At 38.0% G+C, this 19,216-nt stretch overlaps 1 protein-coding gene across 1 annotated transcript in view; it reads left to right on the top strand.

Annotated features, from left to right (window-relative positions):
• Positions 1-1,222: 1,222 nt before the first annotated feature.
• adgrf3b (adhesion G protein-coupled receptor F3b) overlaps positions 1,223-19,216 on the top strand; it is a 48,997-nt gene continuing 31,003 nt past the window's right edge. The window contains exons 1-9 of the mRNA XM_033648422.2: positions 1,223-1,378; positions 1,824-1,882; positions 6,619-6,679; positions 6,956-6,968; positions 11,165-11,305; positions 14,536-14,688; positions 14,873-14,928; positions 15,036-15,094; positions 18,050-18,174. Of these exons, the coding sequence (XP_033504313.2) occupies positions 6,626-6,679; positions 6,956-6,968; positions 11,165-11,305; positions 14,536-14,688; positions 14,873-14,928; positions 15,036-15,094; positions 18,050-18,174 (601 nt within the window). The 5' untranslated portion in view covers positions 1,223-1,378; positions 1,824-1,882; positions 6,619-6,625. The remainder of the gene's footprint in view (positions 1,379-1,823; positions 1,883-6,618; positions 6,680-6,955; positions 6,969-11,164; positions 11,306-14,535; positions 14,689-14,872; positions 14,929-15,035; positions 15,095-18,049; positions 18,175-19,216) is intronic.

Consider the following 19,216-nt stretch of genomic DNA (forward strand, 5'->3'; position numbering starts at 1 on the left):
CCATGACAAAGCCTCTGGATAAGCAGATGAAGATGGATGGGTGGATGGATGGATCATTCTTATTTAGTTTGGATTTAAAAAGGCTGCAGAGTTGACCTGTTAAGACTGAAACACACCAGATAACAATATTTAATTAATTTATCAGAAATTAGAAATTTCACATGTACATGAGCAGCATTCCTGCCTTTTTGGAAACCAGGGAGTGAGACAGGATTCCTTAGTATATAACTAACTCCTTTTATGCCTGATTAAATGATGTTTTTGTAGAAATCTGAGTTGACAAAAATGTGGGACACATCTTCAAATGTCCAACATTTCCAGAGATTTTTTTTTTAAATCAATATGATTTTTACAGTACATTTTTACATTGATGTTATCAGTACTGTTAGTTTTAGATTTTGAGGCTTTTAACACATGTTTCAATAGTTTAAAGTTATGAATTCTTGTCTGGGACAAGGCAAGTTTAAAAGTTAATCTGAGGCAGATCAAAATATTTTTTTAAATCATATAAAACCTTTTAAAATAATGTTTCAGCCCAGAAACTGAGTAAGTGTGGGCTTTTTTATGTACAGTAATGTACAACAAAGCCTTGTATTTCATGTGCCCATTATAGGTTCATCTGTAAAGTATCTACAGCTGTCAGATAAATGTAGTGGAGTAAGAAAGTACACGATTTTCCACTTAGATGTAGTGTGAGTAGAAGTAAAAATTTGCAGAATTAAAAATACTTATGTTAAGTATCTCTAAATTGTACTGAAGTACAGTGCTTGAGCACCTTACTTACCACCACTGATCACAGGTCTGATCTGGATCAGTTTATGTGGCATTATTTGTTGTTGACCCTCCTTCTTTTCTGGATTGGGAAATCTTTAGTGAAAAGAGCCATGAAATAACCATCTTTGTGATGACCAAGGGTCTTAAGCGAGAGTTTTTTTGGGGCCAGCTGTCTCAAAGAGAACACAAACCTAACCTGGTGTCATGTGACGGGCAGCTGCTCTGTGACCTCCTGAAGGAGAATGCTTGATTTGGTAGACAAATATCTATGGAAAGCTGAAAGGCTCTGTGTGTATGCTGCCCAGTACAGCTGGCATGGAGACATGCCATCAATGCAAATGGTCTTTCAACAAAGTCATGACGTAAATCCTGTAACACCCCTCAACACACACACACACACACACACACACACACACACACACACACTCACACACCCTGTCCAGCCTAAGCCTCTTTTTGATAGATGTGCTCACTTGCTTTGACTTCAATTCAGATATGTACCTGACAGATATGCTGGAGTACAGTCAGATTTTTGTTTGCTAGTTGCAGCAAAGTTGACAGGTTAATCATCTGCTTCCTGTATAATGCTGAATGTAAAGCCAAGGTAAGAGCTTTTTATTCATGTATTTTTATCTTTGTGTGAGAGATCTTTACCGAGGCTCGATCTCACTACGTAGCAATTACCTGTACTATGGACTGTATTCTAATACTATCTAATACTTATTTCTAATATATTTGTGTAAAAAGCACCTTACAGTATTTCTATGAAAACACTCATCTGACTTGATATGTTGAATGGTGCAACAAACATCCTCCAAATTCCTCCACAGAGTTACATCTAAGATAGTGGTGTCCTTGTTATTGTAATATAAACCCTCAGCCTTTCAAAGTCAGAATGAAATGCTTAATCAGTCAGTCTAAGAATGTTCTGCTATTCTTGCAGTAAATAATAAGGAACAGCACAATACTGTTAGTAGGAAATGTACTCTTTCACAGGCAAAAGAACAGACAGCTAATGCACATATTAACATATATTTTATATCATCTAGGTGGACTGCAGGGAGATTTCTCTACTTAAATGAATAAGTGACTGCTGTGAAAAATCAAAGTAAGTAAATGGGTAATTTTAATTGGGGAAGTGGTGTGTGAAAATAGTTTTCTCTCCCTGGAAAAACTCATACTGCACGGAGTTAAACACTGAAAAATCTTGAACTTTGCGATGCTCAAAAAAAAAAAGAACATATCGACACAACAGAGATGGGCAGAAATACATCTGTATTCAATTCAATTTTTCAATTTTATTTAAAAAGCCCAATATCACAAATCACAATTTGCCTCACAGGGCTTTACAGCATACGACATCCCTCTGTCCTTAGGACATTTGTGTTACATATTTCAAATACTTGCTCATCAAATGTATAAAAATAAAATACTGGCACGAGAAAATGTAGTTAATTAAAATACTATATAAGTCATTTTCTGTATTTTCTATTCCATACAAACTGATATTATCACATTTTAAGCATTATGTAGCCTTGATATAGGTGTGTCTCTAACCTGATGGTTCAGCTTTTTTGAGGTAGGGTTATATGGAGCAACTTACCCATAGTCAGTGTATTACATGCACTACACAGCAGTCGTCACGCCCCAAATTTGGAGAAGCTGACATTAAAACTAAGTAATCTACTGCTGTGGATGGGGGCCAGCAGCAAAATGTATTTTAGCCACATCAGGAAAACAATATCAGTTTAAATGTATGGTATATTGAGAGTATTTTCATGGCTTTACCTCTCATCAGACAGCCCGTTCTGATGGGGAAGCTTCAGTTCCCCATGTATGCTCTTTTCAAAGCCAACAGACTCCATTGACAAAAACAGTAATTTTAGCTCACTGATTGTGGAAGCTGCTGATCTACCTCTGCTTTGATTAGTTTGTTAGTTTGTGTTACTGTGTGACTTTTGTGAATCTGAACTAACCCTTTAAAAGACTAAAGTCACACAACATCACAGACAAAAAACTGTTGAAGGCAGTGGTAGACCAGCAGCTCCTGAATACAGCAATGTTTAATCACAGTTTTTCTCACTGGAGTCTGGCTTTGAAGAGCACGATATATCGGCTTCATTTTACAGTTGGAAATCGTTGTCTGATCGTGAGGTAAGGCAGTAAAAAATACCTTAAACATAGAGTTCCCTTAAACTGATATTGATTTTTTTTAGGTGGGACCCCTTTAAGGTGGCTAAAATATGTTTTGTTGCTGACCCCTTCACAGCAGTAGATTGCCAAGCTTCCACATCAGACTCCAGCCTGCCTCTCCAAACTCGGGGTGTGCCGACTCACATCTACTGTACTTAATAAACCGTCTTTGGATGAGTACCCCATATAACCACACTTTAAAAAATCTGAACCTTCCCTTTAACCCCCTACACTGAAAGATAGCGCTGCTAGATTTGAAGTGGCTAATCAGGATATCTTGGAGGAGGGAAGCTGTGAATTCAGGGGTGCATGCTGGGTAGTTTCCTAAGTCATAGTGACCACTGACTGAATGAACAGCCAATTAAAATGCAAGCGGGGTAACTGATCATATAGACCACAGTGATGCACCAATTCATTTAGATGACAATAAGACCGGGCATTTAGCAGATGCCTTTTTTCCAAGAGTGATAAATATGTACAGTGAAGTAAGTAAATTTCAAATATCCTCAACTTCACAAGGTACCAACTGAATGAGTGCAAAAGAAATAAAACAGTACTGCTACAGCAGAGTGTGACACAGGACAAAATAGTATATGAAAAAGAAAAGCATACATCACTAATACATATTATGTATTTCAAATACAAGTTCTTAAAGTATTTGGTTATAAATTACATCCAATTTTTTTCTGTCCAGCAAAACACAAATTATAAAATACTCAAAAGCAATTAATTACATGTTTTTAATACATTTAATTGGAACACTGCCCACTTCTGCCACCCAACAATCAACAAAAATGGACACTGTAAGCTAAAAAATAATAATTATCATTATTATTATCATTATTATTATTATTATATTATGTATATGGCATTGAGGTGTTCTTGTTATTCTGTCCAACTCTTATGGATTAGTAAATGTAGCATTTGAGTGTATGCAGCTGTGGTTACTGTATGCTGATTTCAGTCTGCTGGTGTACATAAATAGACCAATGTTTATAACCACAGTGCAATAAGGGTGAAAAGGAAGCCGTGTCATAACCCAACAAGAAAATGAGGTAGGCGTGACCTAAGCCACATCAACTGACCGACACTGGGTATATACTGCCACTGATATGGGCAGGATGTCAGCAGGGCACTGTTACAAGAGGCAGTGAAAACCACCAAGTCATTGTTTGTACTCATAGTCCAAATTCAAAGTGATGCAAACAAGTTTGGATGGAAAACAGATAACTGCTGATAAGAAGTTCTGCGGAAAACATATTCAAATATAGTGTTGCTAAAGAACTACTGCACAAGTCAAATAAAACTATATGACAGTAAGGTTACTTTTACTGAAACACTGTGTGAACTGAACAGACATTAAAAAGTCTATTACATTGTTAAATTTGATTTTTATGTTTTTCTAAAGGCCCTAGTACTTTTTTGTTTTCAACCTTGACAGTGACAGATGTATTCTCACATATTATAAAAGAGTCTGTCTTGTAAGTCTTAATGTCTGTTTCCCAACTGATCATGACTGAGCACATAAACTGTCCTGGTTAACACATTCTCACTCCAAGCTCGTCACATATTGACGTGCTTGGTCATGGACATTCCACTTCCACATACGATGTGCAAGGTATCCTGGGTGCATTGGGTGTTGACATTCTGGGACACCGTGTCAATACCGTGTCAAGATACACTCCCATTTTCACAGGAAATTTAACGTTTACATACAGTCTATTTCAAAATAAACGCACTACGTTGTTACAATGCCACGAATTGACTTTTTTTTCCCTTCAACAACAAAGACACATGGTTGGGTTTAAGCAACACAAAAACACATGGTTATGTTTAGGCAACAAAAGCAAGTGGTTAGGTTTAGGAAAAAATAACAGGGGTTGGTTTTAGAATCTTACAGGACGTGAAGACTGCTCTCTCAGGTGATAGTCGATGTTTGTTGGATCCATCCACCACCCCTCCTGCTGGTCACATTCAGACTTTTGCCGTCTTAACTTTCATCCTTGTGCCGCCGCATTTCCCCCTGATGCCGCCGGGCACCGTTAAACTATAACAACAACTGGCTGCGTATCATGCCAACATTATTGGAAGCCTTTTTTTGTCGGTTTCTGACACCACAAGTCACTGCCCAAGCACCAGATTTGGACGACTTCAGAGTGAGACCGGGCTCTCCTAGCTGGCAAAAGTACTCAAGAGGAGACAAAAACACTGCAGAAAAACACTGAGCATCAGCAACTTGGAATTCAGAGGTCCATACTACGAAGCCAGTTCAACTTACCCAGGATATCTTTTGTTATCAAGCTTGACTAACCAGTCACATTGGCCATCTGGATAACTGCTACTACAAAGCTGGTGGAAAAGTAGCTTAGTTAATGACTGATGAGGTCCATCTAACCCAAATGTTGCATTTAAAATAGCAGGAGCCAGTTAACAGTGTGTGGATTATTTTTCTAAAAATATTTTCCTTTTTTCCCCTAGTTCTCATCATACAGGTGTCTCATGTTATTCCAAGCAGCAGTGATGGAATCAGAGAATTAAATATCAACACTATCACTGTGGACTAAAATAAACTTTGCTTAAGTTAAAATCATGTGTTCAGTGTGTATTCAGTCTCTACATTTGTCCATAGTGGAACCAGTGGAAATAGAGCCCTGAAACAATGAAATGACCTGCTATTACTGCTGAGATCTAACACTATGTAGGTTATTCTTTCTTACTTGAGACTCTGGACTTTTGTCCATGAATACTTTCCTCTTCAGTGATCTGATTGGTCAGAGGTCAAGGTTTTGACACGCTTAAATATCTGTCCATTGGGATGGAAATGGCTGTGATCCGATACTCTTAAGATAACCTGCTCTGTAGCAGGTTATCTGTTCAGCATATGTTACCAGCGATTTAACCCGGTAAAAAGAGAACAAGCTTTGTGGTACTGAAAAGTAGTGATGGCCAAATGAAACCCACATGAAACATTTTCTTTTTTTCCTGAGCCCACTAGATGGTGCTCTTGGTTTAAGGAGAGAGGCTCAAAAAATGGCAATTCAGTGTGCTGTCAACCTTTAGTTGAACAAAAAGTGCCATCTAGTGGGTGCAGAAAATAAATAAAATGCTTCATGAGGCTTCATTTGGCCATCACTGCTGAAAACCCAGAGTTAACCCTGAAGTTACCTCATTACTCCAAATCCTGCTTCCTAGTACAGGCCTCTGGTTTAAGCTGTGAAGATCCCCTGTCCATTCCAATTTCCAGTACTTCTAGGATGTCTAGATCTATGATTACTGTCATCTGACTGCACCCAAATGCACACGACTTATTTGATGGGATGTCTGTAAGCCAATCACAGTGTTCTACTCAACTATCAACTAAAGTAGACTGCAGTAGAGCCACGCCCCCCTTTTTTTTTTTTAACAAGCATGGCTGACCATCATGCAAGGAGGAAGTGCAAGGCACGTTTCAGTCTATAAATTGTATTGTTGAACCCGTTCTCATTCAGAAGAATGTTATTCCAAGCAGCAGTGATGTCACATATCGTCATTTTGTCAGTCGCCTTTCACTTCTATAATATAGAATATATATGCAATTGTGAGCAAATGCTTTTTTTAGTCACCTTGTTCTTTAATTGCTGCTAATGTTAGTTAACCTCCCTCTCTCACCAGAGTAACAATGCGTTGTGGGGCATTTCTCTTTCTAATTGGAGCTGTGCACATTTGTTTACAGGTAAAGATATTTTTAAGTCTCATTGGTTATACATTTTGACAGAAATGTCACTAAGTGTATCTTGTTTAAAATTCTACTTAAATTTTATTTCTATATCATCTCATTCTGACTAAAAAATTGAAATGACAAAAAATAATTTGTATGTTAATCTATGTTCATTTGGAATGCTAAAATAATAATAATAAAAAAAAAAAGTATATATTTTAAGGACATAAGATTGAATCTCGCCCATGACAGACTAGACTAATTCAGTGATGCCTGTTTTTGCCATTGCAGGTCATTGCAGCAGGTGAGTTGCTCAGCTACATACTGGACGCTTCAGTAAAATACCTCAAAAAACTTCTTGAAATTGGGCCAAGATTAAAGGTCTGATCTTACCAGCATCTTAATAGTGCTGACCTTGAGAGGACAGAGAGCCAGGGAGTCTGAAATGGGCTGGCCATTGGAGCCTATTACTGTAGCTGTTTACAGCATTCACTTTACTTAAACAGCCTCTATCAGAGTAAATCCCCATGACAGAGCAATGGTTTGTGGACAGCTATGAGACTAGAGTTGACTGTACAAATATGTCTTTTAAATAAATGATGTACAGTGGTGGGCAAAATGCCAGGGAGGGTAAACAGAAAAATGCTTTTCTGTAGGCCAACACAGAAGTTAGTATACCCCTTGTTCCGTCATCAAAATGCCTAGCTATTTCTTTTCCACTTGATTTTGGATTGTTGCAGAAAATAAACTCTGTGGCAGACAAAAGTTTATGATACTTACACATTTTGTTCAGCAAGATCATTTCTGAAGCATAAATGCAATTGCCAGAAGTAAAAAGCTAACTTTAGGCTATACACAAATGACACCACATCCACATGACAAAAAGTCACCACCACAACTTGACTGTAAAGCTATATTTGGCATGATGACATTCTGTAGTTTCACTTAGCCACGTGTGAGGAACCACCTTTTTCAGACACATAAAACCTTCAAAATTCACACAAGAGTATTTACTGATGTAGTTTATGTTGTAGAATAAAACGTGAAAGTCTCTTAAGCTCTTGTGAACCAATTGTCAGAATTATACAGCAGTTGGGCTACTTCTCAGAGAAACAAAATAAAAAGAAAGTGCCAGTCTTTACAATAGCTACTGTAAGCTGGTTAGCAGTTGGCGGCAGCCAGTACTTTGAGTAGTCACTACATCACCAATCTTTTAAGATAAAATAAATAATAAATAATAAGATAAATATATTGCAAAATTTATAGACAATTTTTAATATTCTTACTGTAACCTATCAGTTTCTGGTGAGACCAGGCCTTTTCACTTGAAACACTGAAATGAAATTTAGATGGCACTGTCATCTGTAACTGTAGCATGTTAACAATTTATCATGCAAGATAAGAACAAAAACTTTTCTTATAGTCTTTGAACTACAGTGGCATGCAAAATTTTGGGCACCCCTGGTCAAAATTTTGTTTACTGTGAGTTGTTAGGTAAGTAGGACATGAACTGAGCTCCAAAAGACAAAATGTTAAAGATGACACATTTCTTCAATATTTTAAGGAAGATTGCTTTTTAATTTCAATCTTTGAAAATTTCAAATTAACCAAAAAGGAAAAAGGCCTGAAGAAAAAGTTTGGGCACCTTGCATGGTCAGTACTCAGTAGCGCCTCCTTTGACAAGTATCACAGCTTCTAAACACTTTTTGCAACCAGCTAAGAGTCTTTCAATTCTTGTTTGGTGGATTTTCACCCATTCTTCCTGTGAAAGGCTTCTAACTCTGTGAGATTCTTGGGCCGTCTTGCATGCACTGCGCTTTTGAGGTCTAGCCACAGATTTTTAATGATGTTTAGGTCTGGGGACTGTGAGGGCCATGGCAAACCTTCAGCTTGTGCCTCTTGAGGTAGTCCATTGTGGATTTTGAGGTGTGTTTGGGATCATTGTCCTGTTGTAGAAGCCATAATCTCTTCATCTTCAGCTTTTTTATAGATGGCGTGATGTTTGCTTCCAGAATTTGCTGGAATCTAACTGAATCTATTCTTCCCTCTACCTGTGAAATGTTCCCCATGTCACTGGCTGCAACACAAGCCCAAAGCATGATTGATCCACCCCTGTGTTTGGACAGGTGTTCTTTTTATTAAATTCTGCACCCCTTTTTCTCCAAACACACCTTTGTGTCCAAAAAGTTCTATTTTATCTTCACCAGTCCACAGGACTTGTTTCTAAAAAGCATCAGGCTTGTTTAGATGTTCCTTTGCAAACTTCTGACGCTGGATTTTGTGGTGAGAACACAGGAGAGGTTTTCTTCTAACGAGTCTTCCGTGAAGGTCATATTTGGACTACCCTGCATTCTCAGAGCGCAGTGTTCTGGTGGGATAATAGGGCACTATAAGATCTCTAAGTTATGATGGAGCCTGACCATTTAGAGCTTTATAAGTTAGGAGTAGGATTTTAAATTCAATTCTGTCAGTACACGTGCTGCTGCGTTCTGAATTAGCTGGAGAGTTTTTAAAGATTTATTAGGGCTACCTGATAATAGAGAGTTACAGTAATCCAGCCTAGAGGTAACAAAAGCGTGGACCAATTTTTCTGCATCTTTTCGGGTCAGGATAGGCCTAGTTTTCGCAATATTATGCAGATGAAAAAACGCAGTCCGTGAGGTTTGTTTTATATGAGAATTAAAAGACAAATCTTGGTCAAATATTTCGCTGAGGTTTCTTACAGTAGTGCTAAAGTTCAGAGCAATGCCATGTAGAGAAACTAAATCATCAGATAAAGAGTCTCTGAGTTGTTTGGGGCCAAGAACAATAACTTCAGTTTTGTCCGAACTTAACATAAGGAAATTGGTGCTCATCCAGGTTTTTATGTCTTTAAGGCATTTTTGAAGTTTAGTTAATTGATCAGTTTCTTCTGGCTTTATCAATAAATACAACTGTCATCCACATAACAATGGAAATTTACAGAGTGATTTCTAATGATGTTACCTAAAGGAAGCATATATAGAGTAAATAGGATTGGTCCGAGCACAGAACCTTGCGGAACTCCAAAACAAACTTTGGTACGTAAGGATGATTCATTATGAACGTCAACAAACTGAAAACGATCAGATAAATAAGATTTAAACCAGCTCAGTGCAGAACCTTTTAGGCCAATTAAGTGATCCAGTCTCTGCAGTAGAATTTGATGGTCAATTGTGTCAAACGCCGCACTAAGATCTAATAAAACAAGTACAGAGACGAGTCCTTTGTCTGAAGCAATCAGAAGGTCATTTGTAATTTTAACTAGAGCTGTCTCAGTGCTATGATGCACTCTAAATCCTGACTGAAATTCCTCAAATAAATTATTATCATGGAGAAAATCACACAGGTCTGCAACTACTTTCTCAAGGATCTTTGAAAGAAAGGGAAGATTAGATATTGGTCTATAGTTGGCTAACACCTCTGGATCCAGGGTGGGCTTTTTTAGGAGAGGTTTAATTACAGCTACCTGAAATGATTGTGGTACATAGCCTGTTAATAAGGATATATTGATCATGTCTAATATGTGAGTGTTAAGGTAAGACCTCCTTAAGTAGCCTAGTTGGGATGGGGTCTAAGAAACTTGTTGATGATTTAGATAACTAACTCCTCATAACTAACTCATTTTTTAATTACATTATGAACTGAGGAAACAGCTACCTGAAAACACTTTGTCATCTTCTTATAGCCTTCTCCTGCTTTGTGGGCATCAGTTATTTTCGAGTGCTAGGCAGCTGTTTAGAGGAACCCATGGCTGCTGATTGTTTGGACAAGGTTTCAGGAGTCAAAGTATTTATAAAGCTTTGAAAGTGGCATCGCCTGGCCTTTCCTAACAATGACTGTGAACAAGCCATAGTCCTAACAAGCTATTATGGTCTGAGACCCTGGTAAAAGTTGTCTGAGAGATCAAATGTCTTGGGGTGCCTAAACTTTTACATGGTGCTCCTTTCCTTTTTTCACTCAAAAATTGTACAAAACAGAAATAATGCACTAATCTTGCTTAAAATATTGAAAAGCACCTTTCATCTTTAACTTCATGCCTTTCAGAGATCAGTTCAATTTTTTGCAATGAGAGGTCGAAGTGTATTTATAAGCATCTACTAGCATTTAGCATTGTCGCGCTAATCAGGGCGTCATTTCATGCTGTATTTCTGTTGGTTGGTTTGTAGAAATAGGTTGTAAAAGCAATCAGACAATTAAATGGTAATCCCAAATTTCTGACAGTGTCAGAATTTTATCCCAGGCTGTCTTTGATTGCCAGACCATGACAATGGCCATCCTTGAAATACATCTATTAAGTGCATAAAAAAGTCTTAGAACTTAAACCTGTGAAAAGCAAAAACAAGAGTGTTGAATTTAAATTTTCCATTCAGTATACAATGTATATTGTTTTGGGGTGAACTATTCCATTAAATTCATTTTCAATTCTACAGAGATGTTAAAAAGACACAAAGATAATAAAAATTTCTCATGTTGCTATAGAAAATGTCTACATTGCTGAGCTGATGGTGGAAAGTAACGTCACACTTGAGGCCCAGACCCTCTTGTCAGCTTGGAATAAAACTGACCTTCAAGTGAACCAAACCATCACAGTGACCGTCTCAACCCCTGAACTGGTAGCAGGTATCATGCTGAAGCGTTTTCTTCTTTCTTTGATTGCTCTAAACAGTTCTCCTTTTATGTAGTGAGTGGCAAATGAATGGAGGTGGGTGGCATCCAGCATAGTTAAGTGTGCACTGCACAGTTATTGTTATGTGAAAGAAATCCAAATTTCAGCAATATAAAGACACATTAAGTACTCCATATCTTAGAGTTTTGAAAAGTCAGGAATCTCAGGACCTGCCATAATGAATTATTGGTATTAGACAGTTTTAGATTAGGACACAGATTCAGGAATTCGAGGTAACGTGGGAGCGTAGAGGAGCTGTTGTGCACACTGTGTCATTTTGGCACCTCCCAAAGGTCTTTCATTTGCTCCGTCTTCAGTAGTATTTTAACCTGCTTCCTCCTGCTAAAGAGACACTGTAATCATCTGTTCTGGGCCCCTAAGCCCTACAGTCAGTCAGTAACCAGACGTTTTGTGACCCTAAAGCCATATTACCTAAACACATGCTGGGGAAAGGATAGAAAGTAGTCATGGGTTTGGGATGTATCATGGAGGTTAATCGAAGATCCAAAAGCAAAAGTAGTCATAGTTGTTTACTTATTACCCTTCTTTATTAGGTTTCAAATCTAAGGTTCAGGTCAAGGTCAAGAAAGGGCAGTACTATTGAATTTGTGCCTGTACATTATTATTATTATTATTATTATTATTATTTGTCATCTTGTGCCTCTTCTCATTGCCATGAGCTAGAGACATGAAACTTGGTCCAATAACTGAAAATGATGTGCAAATGCTTTGCCAAAGGCAGGGCTAAGGTGAAAATAGGATCAAGTTATCTTGGAGCCATCCTGATTAAACTCAGTGGACACATCCTTCACTAAGTCCTGAAAGTACCCACCAAGTTCCGTTTACATTTGATAAAAAGGGATCAAGACCTGAGACTTTGTGTGGAATTATTGAAATGCTGCATATATTGTAATGATGTAACAAGTGTGTCATTTGTCTCACTCCTTCTTCAGACAGAAATAAACCAGCTTTCCTCAGTTTTAGTGAGCCCAAAACCCACTCATTGCCGCTCACAGCTTTGATTTTAGCAACTGAGCTGCTTTTTTCTGTTGGCCAATAAAGTGCCTGAACCTGGGATTGCTGCTTGTGGCTATATTTCGATTTATTTTACATAGAGAGTAAGAGGGACCTGTTTCACAAAGCAAATACTATTTTTTAAGAATGTAAACCTTACACTGGAGATCCTGAATAACTAATCTTACAAAGCTAGTTACCTTAATTCTGATAAATATGGGTTTACCAAACCAACTACAGGCTAATGCAAGGGAAAGACACAAATGACTAATCATAAGCAACATCAACAGATCCAGAGCAGTGTAATTATTGAGATGAATTAAATATTGATCACTTCTCTGAAATCCATTCACTGCAAAAGTAAAAAGGTAAGACAAAAGTTACCAAAAAAAAGCACAGCACTAAAATATAAATTTAAGCAATTAAACTCTGCATTTATTTGTAGACCCCTCAAGGGCCGACGTCACAATGACGTTATTTTAGTAGCTGGAGGCAAAACACGACTCTCCACGACAGGGCTGTAATCTACATAGGAGTCTTAAAATGTCATCTTGTGTAACTGGGTAGCAGAGTGGAAGGAGTCATGGCTCAAAACTTAAATTCTATTGTATAGCCGCCACTGCCCGTCAACAAAAACAAGACAACTATGGTTAAATGTGATAAGATGAAATGGCTGGATGGAGGCAATCATTAAAAATGCTCATATGTGCAGCACACACTTTATATCTGGTTAGGGAAAAAGTATTTACAAAGTATTTATAAAGTATTTACTGTTGTAGGGATGAATAATGTTATGTGTATTAAAGGTTATCATGTTCACCTAATCAGAAATTGGGGAGGTATTTAGAGGAATATTGGATTTCTCTGTAATTCTAACAAACCACAGGAAACCGTTCAAGTGTTGTCCTCCTTTGTAAGATTGGCATAATAATCAACCACAAAGCCAGCCATCCCACCTTCAGCAATCCTGTCAAATCATCAATCCACTGAGTGAGAGTATACGGGTCGGCCAGTCTGGTTACGTTTGTCAGCGTTTACTTTTTCAAGTAACACTTGCGGTCCCAGAGAGTGACTGACCTGATATGGTGTGTTTGTAAATTCAGTCTGACGCTCTAAAATGAGAGCCCTGTTGGTCAAAGAAACTGAGCGTTATATATCTATATGAATTGACGAACAGTTAAGTTAATCATGCACTCCGCTCTGTGCTCTGCTGCTCTGTTTCCCCAGACAGAGTGCCTAAAGTGTGCTCTGCCATTCCGAGAGTGCGGTGCTCTGGATAACTGACCGGGACATTCCAACGGCGCTCCAAATTTCTAAACAGCCCAGTTTATGCAAGAGTGTCCTCTGGCACTCGGAGAGAATATTTCTGAATGCACCACTCGCATTATCTTTCTCCATTGTCTAAAACAAGCAAACAGAACTTGCTAGCTAGCACCAGCTAATGTCTGTGAAGAAGACGTCTGTTGTTTTGACTCCAGCTAAGCTTAAGGTCTATTCCAATGTACACTGCATTTAGAAAGTATTCAGACCCCTCACTTTTTTTCAGTTTGTGAAGTTGCAGCCAAGTGGCAGCCTCCGGGGCTGAAAAATGAAACCAACATGGAAGTGCCAAAAACTGCATCATATCACATCAGTATCATATGTCATAAAAATGTAACATAATATGCCATAAAATGTCATTAAAAAGTCATAATACAGCATCCTATATCTTAGTATAATAATTATGTCATAAAAATGTCATTAAAAAAGTCAGTGTGTGCACTTTTTTTGTGAAGCCCTCACTTATATGCTGGGGTGGATCTGACTTACTGACTGTAGTGATGCCTCGAACACAGCCTGTTGCTCAAGCAGCCCCGCCCATGAATATGCCTATCTTTAAGCCTTTATAAAGTTAAAATGAGGGAGTAATAAAATCAAATAACCCCCATGTACAACTGTCATGAATACTCAAATTGGCTACAAAGACCAAAGCCATTTTTTGTATCAGGCTGTTTATTTCTGCTGTAAAGTTGGGCATATTAACATGGGGTCTATAGGGATCGACTTTGTTTTGGAGTCAGACTCGTGTGGCCATTTGATAAACTGCAGTTTTTGGCACTTCCATGTTGGCTTTACTTTTCAGCCTTAGAGGCTGACTCTTGGGATTTGACAGTCGTGCTTCTCCATCCAGAGTGCCGGATTGTTGGAGATGAATCAACCTGCAACTGCAGTACTGGGTACATTTGGAGCAATGAAGTGTGCTACAATTACAACTGTTGCCGTGAAACTTCTTGCACACAAAATGTGTCCCACATTACACCACTCTGCGTTGCCAAAGTCAAAGGTAACAGCCCTAATAGATAGATGTCCCTCCTTTAATAAAAGTCACTGTAATCTGAAAGTGTCCCTGTGTACAGCACTACTGTGCTGATAGATTTTATTTATGTTCTTTACTTTTTCCCATGTGGACAAATGTGCTTGTTGATATATTTGAACTCAACCAATGATGATGTTTGCAACCAATACAGTTCGCATTACTGGATCAGTAACAAAAGGCACTTGGGATTCATCCATAGAAGGCAAGGTACATCTCACTGTCATCACAAATGTATATTTATGCATTCTTGAAGATGTCTGCCACTGTAATACATGAGTCACATATAAATGATCTCATGCTTTTTCTTTTCGAAGCTTGAAGCTGAATTTGGAAGGCTGAATGGCTTTGAGTTCCTGAATGTAACTGAACTGAGGTATTGTACTTTGCAATGATATGGACTTTTACATGTCATTATTTTTTATCAAAGAAGACCTTTGACTGAGATGAGTGGTACAACAGCACCTTTAACTGTTTGTGACTAGGGTTGGGAATCTTCTGGCACCTCATGGTTCAATTCGATTCCGATTCCAATACAGAGGGCAACAACTTGATTATAAAATGGTTATTGATGAATCTCAATGCATTAATATTTTCTATTTCTATAAGTTATTTTTCCTCACTGTGTGACTACTTGATACTTTTAAAACGTAGCATATTGTATTCCTTAGTGATCCATAATAAAATTTAAATATAAAAGATTGATTTACTTGCATACAGTTTGGCTCTTGTACAGGTCCCTTTTCCCTTCAACCTTAAAGCAAAAATGCTTCTATACCCGAGCTTTAAAACCAGTCGGATTGTATCCATCTGCGGTTGTTTAGGGTAACCCACTGTGGGATATTTTCCCCAGCATAGTATTTGTGTACTGTAATATTTCACTGGAAATAGTTTGCAGTTCACATACTCTTAATGGTTTGCAGCCTTTTTATTTAAAAGTTGCTTGCATTAATGAATGAATTACTTCATATGAAAGCATCTTACAGTCTCTTGCTAGTATAGCAATAACAAAATAAGGGGGAGGTGGCTTGCTGCGCTGTGTCGTTTAATGTCCCCAGTGGTGGAGAGCAGCTTCTCTGTTGCAACTTCAACCCTGGGGAAAGCCAAGACTCTGAACAGGCTGGGCAAAGGAGTTTTTGAGGTGAAACCGACTGAGCATAGAGTTTCCAGGGTTACCAAGTGAACATTTACAGAACATTTTAACAAGACATTCATGAGCTATTGTACAATAATGGTTAGCGGGCAAATGTTGAGCTCAGTTTTGATGGATGGTAGTCTTGTCTACAGTTTGGGTGGAGCCTGGAAATTGGCTTAAGTCCAATTTTAACTCATTACAATTTGAGATAGCTTCTATAATGGCACCTGAACAAAACTAAGAGTCTACACTAGAGGATGACAATGCTAACATGCTGATGCTTAGCAGGTAAAATGTTTTCCATGTTGACCATCAGACACACCAAACCAACATCAAAGTGGAGACTGCCTGTTTCTCGGCCAAAAAGTTGCACTTAAGTGCCAAAATCTGCAATTCATTGACTGGTCACTTGGGGCTGGCTCCAAAACAGAGCAAATTCCCATAACTCCCATGTTAAAATGCCTAACTCTACAGCTAAAATAAACATGTTTACAGCCTGGTACAAAGATGGTTTTGGTCCCTATGGCTTATTCCACCATTTATGACAACTGAATCTTTTCTATTACTATCCTGTTTAAATGTTATTAAGGCTTAAAGTTCTGCATAATTAAGGGTGTGGCCACTTTGACTGGCTTTCTGCTAGGGCTTACTGCAGGCCACTCACCCCTTAGGAGATTTTTTTGTACAAATATTGGTCAAATAATAAGGCTTGCTGTGAAGATAGCTGTACTTACAGACTGTCCAAGATACCAGTGATCCAGTTTTTCAGTGAGTGACATTCTATTATCATTTTATTCATATATTATCATTAATTAGCAGGTATTGTCTGACTTGTTAGCTCGTTATCTCAATATCTAGCCAGCTAACTGGCATGCACGAAAGTCAAATTAGAATTTAGGGTGATAATACTTCTAAAAAAAGGGCGTCTGTGTGAGTTTGGAAGAAAAAGCTCCACTATATTACCATTAGTTAGCTAAAGTTATGCTATTTTCTTCACCACAGAGTTGGTTTATGTTGCATTATGCTGCAGTGTGTGTGTTGGCCAGCCAGTTTCATTTATTAACATTCCTGCTCAGTAATGTAACTTTAGTCTCTGGGTAATAGCATAAAAACCATTCACAATAAACTTCATATTTATCCCACAATTTAAGCCACTAAAATTAAAACAAGCTCTCAGCTGCTGCATTTTGTGAAGATAAATTCCATGTTAACTTTAGTGTGTGCTGTACTGTAGACTGTCCAGGTGCTACACTGCCCTCACAGTTGAATTCCATCTGTCTAGTTCTGTCAATATCATGTTATTAATCAACATTTAGATCATCAATTATTGAAATTTGCGAATCAATGCAGAATCATCCATGATGCATTGCAATGCATCTAAGCATTGATTATTTCCCACACCCCTATTTGTGACCTACAGAATTTAGTAGGTAGAGTGTTTTGGAGGGCAGTACAACTTATGGAGGGATGCACTAGTTGTGAGGCTCAGTACAGGCAAAGACAGCATATTTGTCTCTGCTTGATAGGTGCATTTACCCTTTACTCCATTATTCTAATATACCTGCAACAGCAAATTTCCAGACCTCTTGTCAAATCTTGTAAAAACAAGACCTGGTCATATTATAGCAGAAGAATCACTTCAGACCAAGTTTACAGCAGTAACATCAAAGTCTGATTATGCCTTAAATGTATTTTCATATGCATACATCTGTGCAGGTTGAAAATGTTTTAACTTGAGTGAAACATTTGCAGTTGTTTAAGCTTGTATAACTCCATTTATGGATGTACAGAGACAATAGGAAAAGATAAGAGAGATTAGAGCTCCTGATTAGTTTTGACATCATAAACACTTGACAAACACAGTGATTAGTGCATACTTCGCCAACAAGCTGCTACAGCTAACATCTGCACAGCCGGTACATTTTCCTGTTTTGTCAAAAATAATTCAGCAGTTGAATTTGTTTGAATAAAGGTAGGTGGGAATTCACCTCGTATTCAAGTCACACCCTAAAAATTAGCATAGGCTGCTGCATGTAATTTAAACATATCATCAGGAAACTAATGTTTTTCAGCTGTCCCACCTTGGTTCTGAGCATTTCAGGTGACCATCTCCTATTACTTGCATCTCAAAGACAAACAGATATTTTCTGTCTTATTAACCAATTGTCTTTCATTGATCTTTTCCAAACCTTAAAGGTCAGGAAACACAGTTGCCAACTTTGAGGCAGCTGTCAGCATCAAATTGAAGACTTCTAAACTTCAAGAGACTGTGAAAAATCTGGAAACCAAACTTAAAGCTGCTGTTCAGGTCGAAACTGAAGGTCAGTATAAAGGTGTTGCTGTTAATGCCATTTACTCATGTCATGTTAGCTTAACTATTTATTAGTGCATGCTCTCAATATACTGCTGTATTGTTGCAATGAGTGTATTTGGCCATGATGCATTAGAATTAGGACTCATTATCTTTGTTTTTTATTAAAAAAATTTAAATCCAGGAATCTATTTGTGTTTTGTTAATTAAATAAATTACAACAGAATAATATAAAATGTGTAATACCGTATCTTAAAAACGCTGATGCTAACACAGTAAGAGGGACCATTGCATCTGGGGTGTAATCAGCAGCATTTTGCATTTTATACCTTATTTTTATCTTTGCTTTCCATCCCCTGACCTTTGCTTATTGCAAGAACTGATTGTGCAGTTAACTGCTGCCAACAGGACTGGATGTGTCAATAAATCAATCAATCAATCAATCACTTTTATTTATATAGCCCAATATCACAAATCACAATTTGCCTCACAGGGCTTTACAGCATACAGACCTCCCTCTGTCCTTAGGACCCTCACAGCGGATAAGGAAGAACTCCCCCAAACAAAACCTTTAACGGGGGAAAAAATGGTAGAAACCTCAGGAAGAACAACTGAGGAGGGATCCCTCTTCCAGGACGGACAGATGTGCAATAGATGTCGTACAGAACAGATCAACATGATAAATGAACAGTAATCTGTATGACACAATGAGACAGAAAGAGAGACAGAGACAGAGACAGAGAGAGATGCAGGACAGACAGTATCGGTAATAGCTTACAACAACATTAATGAAAGTAATAATATTATAATTATAATTCCGGCTATTGTGGTACAATATGTTGATATCTGATAGTATACGGTGACAATAATCATATGTATATAATAACAGTAGAAGTATGACTAATGATAACAGCAGCAGCAGGAGGCATCTGGCAGGACCACGGCAGCAGCACAACCACACACGTCACACTATCCAGGCACCACTGTAGAGAGAGAGAGAGAGAGAGAGAGAGAGAGAGAGAGAGAGAGAGGGAGAGAGAGCAGGTGCTCTG

This window comes from Epinephelus lanceolatus, chromosome 13, assembly GCF_041903045.1.
Source record: "Epinephelus lanceolatus isolate andai-2023 chromosome 13, ASM4190304v1, whole genome shotgun sequence".
NCBI lineage: Eukaryota > Metazoa > Chordata > Actinopteri > Perciformes > Serranidae > Epinephelus > Epinephelus lanceolatus.